Raw genomic sequence first — 13315 nt, forward strand, 5'->3', positions numbered from 1 at the left:
GTATCACAAGGGTGAAATCAGCCAGTGATAACAGTTGCCATCTAATACAAAGGGAACAGATCTCTTTATTAACTTATGGTTGGAGGTGAAACATTACCTCTGCAGACAGGGACAAGTTCCCTCTTCAGTTTCAGAAAAAGGAACTTGGACTCTGTGTTCCTGAAATCGTTTCTTAGCTGACGACCCCCCCCACCCCACACCTTTCTCCTTTCTTACCTTAGTTCCTCAGAGACACAATTTTCATTTAGGAAATATCCCATTTACACTTGCAAAGTTAACCACTAAAAACAAAAGTAGTTTTAATTCCCAGACCTCTACCCATACCATAATTTTTTTCTTTTATGGGGGAGGTCTTGCTGTGTATTCCAGGCTGGTCTCAAACTCACTCACACCTGCCTGCCTCAGTCTCCTGAGTGTTGGACACATTCATGTGCCAGCATGCCCGCTGAATGGTGTAACATGAGTTTAGTCTATAAATAACATCTTTCTCTTCAGAAAACACTTAAGAAACTTTTATGGAATCCCAGCTTTAACAGTTTACTGAGAGGAATGGCAGACCCAGGTGTCTTTGTCCTGTCAAGGCCGGCAGGCAGGCAGCGTGTGGTGTGGCTGGCCAGGTCTGCCTATGACTGACTCTTTAGCACGCGCGTCTCTCAGTCGCTCTTCTCTTCTGTTTGGTAATGCCTGTACTCCGGCTTCAGCTCCCATGTGTTCTTGTGAATTCCTTTTACATTCTGAATGCCAATTTCTTTCAAGATTTCTTTCAGGTATCCCTAAACCCCAAACCAAAACAAAAAAAAAGCACCACATATGAGGTTATCAAGGCAGGAAGTAACACTTAAAATGAAATACACTAAATACTCACAAGTAACAAAAGCTAGCATCCTTAAAACCCAAATGGGGTTCCTATAAAAGGGTTCAACAAACCTTTTCTGATTCTACAATGTTTTTTTTTAAAGAATTATTTATTATTCTATGTAGGTACACTGTAGCTGGCTTCAGACACACCAGAGGAGGGCGTCAGGTCTCACTATGGATGACTGTGAATCCACCATACGGGTGCTGGGATTTGAACTCAGAACCTTTGAAAAAGCAGTTAGTGCTCTTACCCACTGAGCCATTTCTCCAGCCCTACAACGTATTCCTCACTAAACACAGGACCATGTGCATCAAAGGCCTGGAAGTCCTAAACAGAGAGGAATCTAGAGGAAAATATACTGCAATGGCTGTTCCATGTTTACTGCATTCAATGGAGGGCAGTCTGCTCTTGACTTCAGTGACTTAACACTCAGTCCACAGACTGCAATCAACAGTTTTATGAGCATCCATACAAATGACACACCCTGTAGGGATGGGAAATAATAGTCAAGAAGCAAGCATATGATGAGTACCTACAACTCCTACTTCTGTAAGATAGGCTCTTCTTTAAAGACAGGATCTCATTATGCTAGACAGGCCTCACCTGCCAGAGTTCCATGAGCCTCTGTTTTCTGAGTGCAGGGAATAAAATCGTGAGCCACACCCCATCTGACCTAAGATGGATCTTCCAACCCGAGTTTCAGACTACCCCTTCCCTGTGGAATAAGGAAAGGGGTAGCCTGAAACTTTGTGTTGCCCGAGCCTGCCAAAGCAGAGAGAAGACTAAGAACGAGAGGGTGCAGGCTTCCTGTGCTCGGCTTACATTATTTTATGTCCCCAGAACCTGCTTACTAAATGATTACTGAAGTCATGGAAATTAAGACTGTGTTAAGTGGACTACAAAACCCTGCCTTTGTTTGCCAAAGCCCACTGAAGCACTCACTGACCAATAATACAAATGACAGTAACCTCTAGAAAAGAAAGCTAATTATTCACAAGTGATGTGTCCTGCCAACCAACCAACCAACAAACACCCCACCCAATCCAACTTCTGAGTATCTGCTTCAAAGAACTAGGCACAATGTTAAGATGGCTCTTCTCACTGCAGGAGGATATATAATTCACCGAAACGAGAGGCACTAATGGTTGAAGAACTCCTGTCTAGATAATATTTGCACCAAATGCACTACTACCCAAACCACATTATGTGTGAATCTTTAACAAACCCCTGTGTGTGCACATATAGACAGGATTTTACTCTGTAGCCCTGGCTGGCCAGGAACTCTCTTATGAAACCAGCTAGCTTCAAACTCAGACATTTACCTGCCTCTGCTTTCAGAGTACTGGGATTAAAGACGTTTGCCACTATGACCCCTCCCTTTATAAATAGGGTCTGACAATACAGCCTAGGCTAGCCTGCAACATTCTATGTAGACCAGGCTTGCCCTAAACTAGTGGAGATCTCCCTGGCTCTGCCTCCAAGTGCCACCAGACCCAAACTGTCCTTGTTTTTTTGAGACATGGTGTCATTAAGCGGTCCAGACCGAGCTCAAATTTGTGTTCTTCCTTTCTCCGTCCAAGTCCCTAGCCGATTCTGAAGATCATGCTATCTGCTCTGAGGCTGTTATAGCTCTCCCACACTCCAGGGATTTTGAGCTCTTGATATCCTTTGTTCTCAGAACCTCAAGTGCCCAAATAGTCAAATCCCTACCTGCTGATCTGAAACAATGGAGCACAATCCATTAACCCACAGATAGGCTGCCATCTAGAAGTTTGTTTCTTTTTGAGACAAGGTCTCACTATGTAACTCTGGCTGTTCTGAAACTCTCTCTGTAGACCAGGCTGGCCTGGAACTGAGAGATCAGCCTGCCTCTGCCTCCACCTTCTGAGTACTGGAATTAAAGGCATGCACCACTACTACCAGGCTTGTCTTCTAGAAATGTAACAGCAGAGACTAGAGCTCGGTGAGGTCACTGGAATGCTTAGCATCTGTCTATTGGACAGCCTTCCACAAACAGGCCCCAGCAGGTGGCAGCAACGAGCTCAAGGAGGCCTGGGTTCCCCAGGCGGCTTGCCTGCCTCCCACACCTTCTATAGTTGGAATTGCTAAAGGCATGAGTGTGAATGAGTAAGCATTTAGGCTTGGGCAAGCAGGTAATGTGCACGTCTGCCATCTGCTATTTCAAATTACACTTGAAAAATGGGGCACTGTTCATAAACTACTTTCTAATTAAACTGGATTCATAAATGGAAAATGATGGGTTAGGCACAAATGATTTTCAGTTTAGGTGCCAAAATGACATCTTTGTAAAATTCCAAAGAATGGTTCATTGTGAGGCGGTTAAGATCCTGTTGCACAAACAATCACACAGTTGTGGATGCATAGCAGTGGCCCAAACACAAACAGCAATCACCAGGAGCATTTCAGCAACCCAGAAAAAAGCAGCTCTTCTAACTTCAAGTTCTGTGTTTATCTGTAATCTTGGCTAAGAAAACAGAAAAGCCAGAAGAGGGTTCAACATGAAATGGTAAGAAAGTCTTCACTGGGATGGAGAAATGGTTCAGTGATGAGAGGCTAGGCTCACAACCAAAAAGACAAAGTTTTCACTCTACAAAGCAGTTGTTCCCATGCACTCCTCTTTCTTTTGGTAATGTAGCCCACGGACTCACTACAAGGAGGGGATGAGATAACCACATTCTACTCACCCGGTCAAGTAACAAAACAGAACTAGGCCTCAACTCTGCAGGGTTGTTTTCAAATTTCCTTAAACTGTAGGAAGTTTTAGGACTAGGTGCAAGCAGCCTGTGATTTAGTTTCTCTGCTGCCAGGCAGCCAGTGCAGTTCTTTTCTTCTCCAGCTCTACCAACCTAAGAAGCCTGATCTGCATTTTGTCAGATATTTCAGTGATAAGCATTATTTACATAATCATAAATCAACCGAGCTTGATTAAGAACAGCTCTGACAGGGAAGTTACCACTCCTAAGGCTTTCAGTAAGCTAATCACAAACCCTGCTTGGCATCTAGTTACAAAAACTGGCCCTAAAAGCTTAAAGCAAGTGCCCACTATGTGTGCCCCAGGTGGTACAGGGGAATGTGTGTCTTCTGGGGTACCACAAGAGGAAGGGCGTTGTTATAGACAGAATTTTCTGTGCGAGTAAGTTGACTCCTTTCAGAGATGTGGAGAGAGCAAAGGACTTCCTTACTTATGGGGCAATCAGTGACTGGAGGCACGGGCTTGCTCATTAAGAAACCCACCCCTCCAGACAGAGTAAAGTGGGAACAGGAGGGAAGGTGGTGCCCCGGCTTCTGTGCAGCAAGGGCCTGCGGCTATCTTCTTTCCTCCTCACTGCTGCCCCCCCCCCCCCCCATCCAGGGTCTTCTCTGGGTTCCACAGCTTGTGTCTCTTCCTCTGAAAACTCTAAGCAGCCGACAGATGGGTAGTGAAAATGGTCAAAGGATAAAACCCTGCCTGTCTCTGCATTTCATTCAAACCTTGACAAACCAGATCATTATTGCATTAATATCTGTGTGCTAAAAAAGACTCATCTGTCTGGCAGTGGCAAGTGTCTTATCGGTCTGAAGTTTCAGAGAAAGTTCACTTCCTTTTTAATTGTAAAACAATGTCTCCGTGTATAGCCCTGGCTGGTCTCTGCTACCCTCAAGCTCACCTCCTGTCTCTGCCCCCCAAATGCTGGGATTAGAAGTGGCTCCTTTAACTTTGGTTAAAGGGAGTATTGAAGACAATGTTGGAATAGTTCCTTGTGTATGTAACAGGCTGAACTTGGACTCTAATGGTTTAAATTGGGACCAAAACAACCCATTATATATACCTGAAATAATTAACCACTGGGAAACAGACAGCCAAGTCTTAATAAAGGAGAACATGTCACTTATTCTGAAAAATAGCTGAATATGGATTCTTATTCAGGATGAGGTGTAGGGCAGAAAGCATCTACAGTTGTCTAGGATTTGGGGTGAGTGACTGTTAATGGGCAGGAGATTTTGGGTGTATGTGGAGCTGCTCTAAAGCTGATTGTGGGGATGGTTGTGACTTTCAGTACTAAGGTACACTGATCTGTACAGTCCACACAGAGTTTATTCTACAAACAAGGCTTTAAATTAGGAAGAATGATTTGAAATAAAACTTCATGTGCTGGCAAACATTTTAGGAGGCTGAGGCAGGGAAGAAGCCATGTATGAGCCAGGCTAGACTATTCACTGAGTTCAAGGCTGCCTGGATTACACAGTGAAAAAAGGAAGAAAAGTTAATTTTCCAGCCCAGCAGCTTGTGTGCTGTTCTACATATTATTAATAATTAAAGTTACGGAGAGTTCCAGTCTAGAAATAAGGCTCTCTGATGCTGCAACAGTCTTGCTCAGGCAGCTGAGGTGAGATTGGGAGACCCCAGATGCAGAGCCCTGGCTGCTTTTTCTCTTTGCTGCTCATGCTTCTTGAACAGAGCCCAACATAAACAAGACTCTCTCCTGAAGAAAACTGTTTCCATATGGCCAGCAAGCTTGAAAACTCACCTCTGCAGCTTGTTTGGGAACTAAGAAGCCAGCAGAGGGCAGCTACTGATTTCACAGGTTTACTTTACACTTTCAAACTGAGTGGAGAGGCGGCTCATTAAGAACATTGGCTGCTCTTCCAGAGGACCCAAGTTCAGTTCCCAGTCCCTACACTAGGTAGCTCACAACCATATGAATGTCAGGTCCAGGGGATCAGACACCTACGTTCTCTTCTGGTGTCTGCAAGAACACGCACAGCACTCTTTACTCCGGTTACCACTTATAGGGAAATTCCATTCATATTTTGCTCACATTAAACTTGTGCTCTATTTTCTGCACATCTGACCACGATCAATGGAACTACTTAAAAAGCAGAAAGGAATCTCATATTGTGAGAAAAACACATTTCGCCTCCTCATTAAAAGGGTATTTCATTGTTAGAAAACATTTCCTGGCTTGTCCACAGATCTATCTGTGCTGGAATAAACATCAGGACACAATACTGAGTTTCCTCTTCAGCTGAGGTTAGAACAGCTGTGTCCAAGCCTCAGTACTGCCCCAGGCCTGTTAGGTAGAAATTAGCTGTCTCTATGCAGCAATCTTTACTTAAGCATTGACGCTGGAAGTCAGGATTTGTAGTTCAGAGCTTGAAGAAGGCGTGGGGATTTCCGTCTGACTTGAGCACCGTGGGTCAGAGTCACTTACTACAGGCTGGGTAAGGTATGGAAATCAAGTTCTGTTCTGGAACTGTAGGGATGGCTCAGTCAGGAATTGCTTGCCACGCAGGCAGGGCATCTACGTGTGATCCCTGGAACACACTTGTGAGAATGGGCAGGGAAGGGTGTGCTTGTAGTCACAGCACTGGGGAGGCAGAGACGGGCAGATCCTAGGGCTTGCTGGCTAGCCACCCAAAACTAATTTGAAACCCCAGGCCACTGAGAGACCATGTCTCAAAGAACAACAAAAGGTAGCAGCCGAGGAATGATATCCAATGTTGACCCTGGTTCCACATTCATGAACTGCAGGTACAGCTGCCCCTTCCCTCTCCTAAGCTCTACTGTGACTACATTATACCTGGAACTACCACTGGTTAGACAGCATGGGGAAGGAGAACCAGTGGGCCCTGGGAGGCTACAGCATTTCCTGCCTGATCTGATGGGTCCAGAAATAGACACTCAACTCCTACTGAATACATCAGAACCCATCCTGGGGCTTTACAGGACCAAGCAGGAGAGATCTTTTGAGTGGTCGCTAGCTACGAGGAGGCCATTTTGACTAGCCTAATACGAAGTACCTGCTTATAAAGAAAGACAGCAACAACAAAGATGAATGAGTGGAAGGGGCAGTTCTAACTAGAAAATACTAGTAACTAGTTCAAGCTATCTCTAAACCCATGTTCTGGAACTTTCAGCAATGTGAAGCAATAAAGCTTATTTTTGTTGATGCTAGTTTTAGTTTGCTTCTCTGTTCCTTAGAATTGAAAATCACCACCAATTCACAGACTTCTAGTAGGATATGCTTGAAAGCTTTTAGATTTGTTGGGAAAGATGCACGTTATTTCAAATTCCCTAGCCTTTTTTTTTTTTTTTTTTTTTTTGGTTTTTCGAGACAGGGTTTCTCTGTGTAGCCTTGGCTGTCCTGGAACTCACTCTGTAGACCAGGCTGGCCTCAAACTCAGAAATCCACCTGCCTCTGCCTCCCAAGTGCTGGGATTAAAGGCGTGTGCCATCATGCCCGGCTGTTCCCTAGCTATTTTATCCTTGGAGAAATACTATACAGTCTTTTAGTCCAAATTTCACTTAAAGTGTGTGTGTATACACATATATTCACTTAAATTATAGTTATTTAAATTCTTAAAAAAAGATTCTTTCATTTTATGTGAATGGGTGGTATTTGGCCTGTATGTATGCCCATCAGATACCCTAGAAATGTCGTTACAGACATTGTGAAGCAGCACTGGGTACTGGGACTCAAACCTAGGACCCCTAACACAAGTACTCTAATCATGGGGCCATCTCTCCAGCCACAAGTTTATTTATTTTCATTTTAGGCATATACTTGCCTGCATATATGTATGTTCATCACACGTGTGCCTGGTACTCTTAGAGGCTAGAGGAGGGCAGTGGACCCCCTGAACCTAAAGTTGTGAGTTGTCATGTGCTCGCTGGGAACTGAACCTGGGCTCTCTGGAAGAGTAATCAGTGCTCTTAACTGCTGAGCCACTTCTGCAGATCTTTACTATTTATTCTGATCTTTACTTAGGCCTATCTGGAAATGAACCACGAGTCCTGGGCCAATCCCACTCAAATGCTGATACAGTGCTGTAACTGCTTTGTTTATAGAACACCAACTTTGCAAAGAAGCAACTGTTTGTTGGGCGGGACTATGTAACTATGGGTACTAAGTTGTACTTAGATTTTCCCATGTCTAACCTACTCTATAAAACGTATGCCAATTATTCAACTGTCTGTTCTGAACAAAAGGTGGTACACTGGGGGCTGGTGAGATGGCTCAGTGGTAGAGGTACTGCAGCAAGTCTGATGACCTGATTTTGATCCACTGAATCTACACGGTGGACAGAACTGATTTTCCTACACTATCCTCAAACTTCTACGTGTGCACCCACACATACAAAATGGCTTGTATTTTTAAAGGAAATGGTATGTGTGCTTCTATTTCAGAGATAAAACATGGAGGAACACTAGACAAAACACAGCAAATCTTAAACATCACCAAGTGCTGGGGAGAAATAACAGGTTTCCTCTGATGATGATTCTTATTTATTTTATTATTACTTTTAAATTAATTTTATGTATATGAGCATTCTGTCTGTCTGTCTCTGCTCTACATACATACCTGGCATTCTTGCAAGCCAGACAAGAGCACTGGACCCCCTATGTTCTAGATGGTTATGTGTTGCTATGTGGTAATGGGAATCAAACCCTGGTGCCCTGGAAGAGCAGCTAGCACTCTAAGCACTAAGCCATCGCTACAGCCCCCAACTGTTTCCTGTTTTAAAGAGAGTAAGAAGAGCTAAAAGCTGAATCACATACAAACATTCCGCTCATGGATATCATATTGCTGACTTTGGATCAGGTTCCAAAGCTTTACCCTTTCAAACTGGCTTAGCTTTGGGAAAGTTCTACTGTTCTGGCTGCCCACATAAGCTATGTATCATGATATACATGATAGAAAGAGCATCCTAGGGTAGTCTCTGTGATGAGCAAGTTTGCTTGCAGAAACGAAAGCTTTTAGGAAGAAAATAGAATAGAAAAAAGAAAAGACTAGAGGTGAGTAGTCCCAGAACTACAGTAGCTGCGGCAGAAGACTTGGAGTCTGACAGCAAGTTAGATATGTAAGTAAGGCAGCAAGATAGCAAGAAAGTGGGGCGGTAGCCGGGTGTGGTGGCGCACACCTTTAATCCCAGCACTCGGGAGGCAGAAGCAGGCAGATTTCTGAGTTCGAGGCCAGCCTGATCTACAAAGTGAGTTCCAGGACAGCCAGGGCTATACAGAGAAACCCTGTCTCGAAAAAAAAAAAAAAAAAAAAAAAAAAGAGAGAGAAAAGAAAGTGGGGCGGTGTGTGTGTGTTAGGTTTTTTGTTTTGTTTTGTTTTTGCTGTTTAGAGAAACCATGACCATGGCAGCTCTTATAAAGGACAACATGTAATTGGGGCTGGCTTACAGTTCAGAGGTTTAGTCCATTATCATCATGGTAGGAAGCATGGCAGCATGAAGCAGAAATGGAGCTGAAAAAGGAGTTGATAGTTCCACATCTTGATCTGCAGGCAGCAGAAGGAGACTGTGTGCCGCACTAGGCCTGGCTTGAGCATATGAGACCTCAAAGCCTGCCCCATAGTGACACACTTCCTTCAACAAGGCCAATGTAACGGTGCCACCTCCAATGGACCAAGCGCTCTTGTACATGAGTCTATGGGGTCCATTCCTATTCAAAGCCCCACAGGATGGGGTGTATAAGAGATGCAGAGTGGAGGGAGAGAGGATAGGGAGAGGGGTGTGAGTGTGAAGACAATGGCATCAGGAATTGTACAGTATGCACAGTAATGGTAATGCCAATGCTGCAGGGGATTTGCTGTGGGCCAGACGTGGTACTGATTGAAGGCTAAGAGCCAGAGATGGCACAAACCTGCCCTCAGAAGGCGGACAGAGGAGAAACAGGAACTGGAGGCTAGTCTGGGCAGAAGGCAAGTTTCAGAGGGTACATGGCAAGACCTCCTCTGAAAAAGACCTGGCTGCTGTGGTGGTGGCAGCCTCTAAATGACTCTATTCAAGAGCAGACTTCCTTTCCACATCAGATGAGAATTTGATACAAACTACCATCTGTTCTCTGGAAAATCTATGTCTGCACACACTCATTATGTTAGATCGCCTGAGGTCCATTATAGATGGCTAGTGAAGAAGATCTAGTGCAAAAATTCACTAAGTACCACCACATAGTAATTATCTGACCAGGACTGAAGAGTTGGCTCATGTTTAAGAGCACTGATTACTCTTCAGAGGTCCTGGGTTCAAGTCCTGTCATCCAATGTCCTTTTCTGGTCTCCCCAGGCACAGACACACATGTAGGCAAAACACTCGCACACAGAGTGAAATGCATTAACAACCAGAGTCTGAAGTGAACCACATGGAGTCCACACTGGCCTTGAGTTTGGGGTCTTCCTATTGGAGCCTCTGAGTACTAAGATTAGTAAGACAAGTCACCATATCTACCCCAGACAGACATCCTAGTAACCCCTCTCCTTCAGTGTGAAATACATAAACCCAACACCCCATGTCAAGAACAAGAACGGAGGAACTGGCTTCCTTAGCACTACTGGAATGTCCCTCTCTCTACTTGGCTTATTTCCCTGCGACTGTGTATGTTTTTATTCTGTAGGAATACATTATCTGCTGTCAGTGTCTGGGATAGGTTTTCATGCAGGCATCGTTATATATAAACGTAACAAAGGTAAACCTCATTAAAACCAGGAGAAATACAGCTTGTTACAAATCCTCCCCCACCCCCTGACATGGTTTCTCGGTGTAGCCCTGGCCATCCTCAAACTCACTCTGTAGACCAGGCTGGCCTCAAACTCAGAAATCTGCCTGCCTTTGCCCCCAAAGTGCTGGGATTAAAGGTGTACACCATCACTGCCCAGCTAACAATTCTTTTTTTAAAAAATATTTTAACTCTAGCATGGATGCTGTCTCTCAGCGTGTGCTGCCAAAGGGAATTAAGTCATTAGCTGAGTCCCTAACACTGCACCATGAACATTTTAGTGGAAATTAAAAAGATTGCAAAATGCTTTAACAGATCTCAGATGAATGTTAAGAATGGTAGGTGCTCAGAATCAAATCTGAGTCCTCTAGAAGAACAACTAGTCTCTTAACCACTGAGCCAGCTCTCCAGGCCCTACCATTTTATTATTATGTGTGCACACATTAAGTGCCTGGCTGTGTACAGCAGTCAGAAGACAAGCTTCAGGATAGGTTCACTGCTTCCAAGTGGGCTCTGGGCATCATCAGGCATTTGAACTGAGTGCCTTTATAAACTGAACCATTTTAATGCCTCTAAAATGTATTTTAAATCTAAAGTAATGAAGCGCATGTTTGAAAGACAAAGCTGCATTAGTTTTGTTTTCTGAGTGCTGACATAAACTCCATCAGCAGAGTGGATCCCAAGTTAAATCACGTTTCTCCTCACTAACACCACGCTAATGAGGTAGGGTAAACTTAAAGGCCAGTAGAAATGTATACATACCACAGGTTGCTTTGTGATGTCCACCAAGTCCTTAAGATTATAGTACTGATGTTTCTCAAAGGCAGAAAACAGCATGTCTAGGACGTGTTGTTTGTCTGCCCGAGCTCGCTTTCCATCCTCTTTCTTCTTCCTTTCATATTCAATCTATAGGCAAAAACAAAGAAAGGTATCAACTCATTATTTGGGAAGAAATCCTTTGGAAACAGGTCTCAGTCACCTGAAAACTACTGTAAAGTTTCCCGCCGCAGCCTCTGGCAGGGACTTAGAACGGGAAACTCTGCTTGCTCCAGGACTCGCAGTGCCTTTCAGACATTAGGACAGCTGTAACACTGGTCCACTGTAACACTTTCACTCTCTTATGAAGCTTTATGTAAGACATTCTTTTCCCCCCGAGGAGGATTTCTTCCTGCTAGCTTGGCTTGCCCAGAAACCAACAAGCACTTCCTTTGTTTTTGATTAATCAAGATACAGTAGGACATTTTTATGAGGTAAACTGCACTTGCTAGGTGACAGCTCTAGGAGTCTGGGGCACAGGTTTGCCCCAGCACAGGTTCTCTGGCCACCGAGAGCATGGGAAGTGCTGGTGAAGAGTGGTGATGGCATGCCAGCCTCCTCCTCTTGCCCCTGCTCTGCTTTACATCTGCAGTCAAGCAGGTATGGCGGCAGTCAAGAAAGGCATACACTCAGCGCTGACGCCAGTCAATTATTTTTTCTAAATCTTCATTTTATCTCACTGATGTGAGATAAAATCACCTCAGATGTCCTTGAAGTTTACATGTATAATATTCTCTAATTTTTAATATAAAAAGTAAAGTACCTCTTATTCACATAAAATCAAGACTCAGGATCATTTTTTTGTGCATCATCATCTCAGAGTTACCCATCTTCACACACATCAGCATGGGAAACAACCCTTGGCTCTCACAAGAGAAGCTTCTCTTTGAGGCAGATGGAGAACATCATAAAAAGCTACAAATGGCCAAAACCAGAGAACAACTGACCTTGGGGTGTCCACCACCAACAGATACATTCACAACACAACCCAGGGAGCACGGCAGAAGAGGGAGTGGAAAGACTGTTAAAAGCCACAGGATCAGGACATCCGATGTGAGATAGACTCTTCTGTATGTGACAGAGAAGCTGCACCCATCAAAGTGCAACACTATAGTTGCCTAACGAGACCTGAATAATGATTCCCGTTGACCTGGCACTCAGGGGGAAGTCTCAGAAAGTCCTGCCTCTAACTCAAGACCACAGCAACTGATGACTGTGGGGGGAGCACCACACCTCCCCAGGGATGAGCCCTAGGGGAGGAGCACCACACCTCCCCAGGGATGAGCCCTAGTTGGTTATCTAATAGCAGTGATCAGGGTACACAAGAGCAGCACCAAGGGGACCCACCAGCGGGTATGGATGTATACTCACACACATACATGCTAGTTTTGTGTCAACTGGACGTTAAGGTAGAATTATCTGAAAGGGAACTTAAATTGAGAAAATGTCTCCGTAAGATCTGGCTATAATGAATTTTCTTAATTAGTGATTGATGGGGGAGGGTCCAGCCCACTGTGGGTGGTGGTCCTGAGTTCTATAAGGAAGCAGGCTGAACAAGCCAGTATGCAGCACCCCTCCTTGGCTTCTCTATCAGCTCCTGCCTCTAGGATCCTGCCCTGTTTGAGTTCCTTTAATAATGAACAGTAATACAGAAGTATAAACTAAGTAAACCCCAAGTTGCTCTGGTTATGGCGTTTCATCACAGAAATAGTAACCCTAACCAAGACAAGATGTAGTAGTAACAACAACAACAACAATCAAAAGAGAAAAGAAACCTAGAGATAATACATGAAAGTAGAAGAGCCTGAAGATAGATGAGGGGAGCAGTGAGGGGAGCAACGTGTATCGACATGGATGAAATGTTGTAATGAAACCTAGTATTTTGTACAGTTAATGAATGTCAATAAAAATTGAAAAGTAGTTCAATTCCATCGCTATCATCCTGGTACTAATCATTTGTAGAAATTTATCTCTGCACTGAAAATTGGGAACAGTTCAGTAGCAAATGCATGAGAGCCCAAGTTCCACCCCCAGAATGCAGGTCAAAAGCTAGACATAGTGGGAAGTGCTCAGAATCCCAGGGTTAGGCAGGCAGACACCTGAGCTTCTGAAGAGGTCCATGCCAATGAGAAACC

General features: G+C 44.2%; 1 protein-coding gene across 1 annotated transcript in view; it reads right to left on the reverse strand.

Moving 5' to 3' along the window:
- Positions 1-274: 274 nt before the first annotated feature.
- The window catches only part of Gtf2f2 (general transcription factor IIF subunit 2), a 111720-nt gene continuing 98679 nt past the window's right edge, over positions 275-13315 (reverse strand). The window contains exons 7-8 of the mRNA XM_021181786.3: positions 11127-11270; positions 275-773 (exon numbers count right to left, since the gene is read on the reverse strand). Of these exons, the coding sequence (XP_021037445.1) occupies positions 654-773; positions 11127-11270 (264 nt within the window). The 3' untranslated portion in view covers positions 275-653. The remainder of the gene's footprint in view (positions 774-11126; positions 11271-13315) is intronic.

Source organism: Mus caroli, unplaced genomic scaffold (genome assembly GCF_978045245.1).
Source record: "Mus caroli unplaced genomic scaffold, Mus_caroli_1 scaffold_12, whole genome shotgun sequence".
Lineage (NCBI taxonomy): Eukaryota > Metazoa > Chordata > Mammalia > Rodentia > Muridae > Mus > Mus caroli.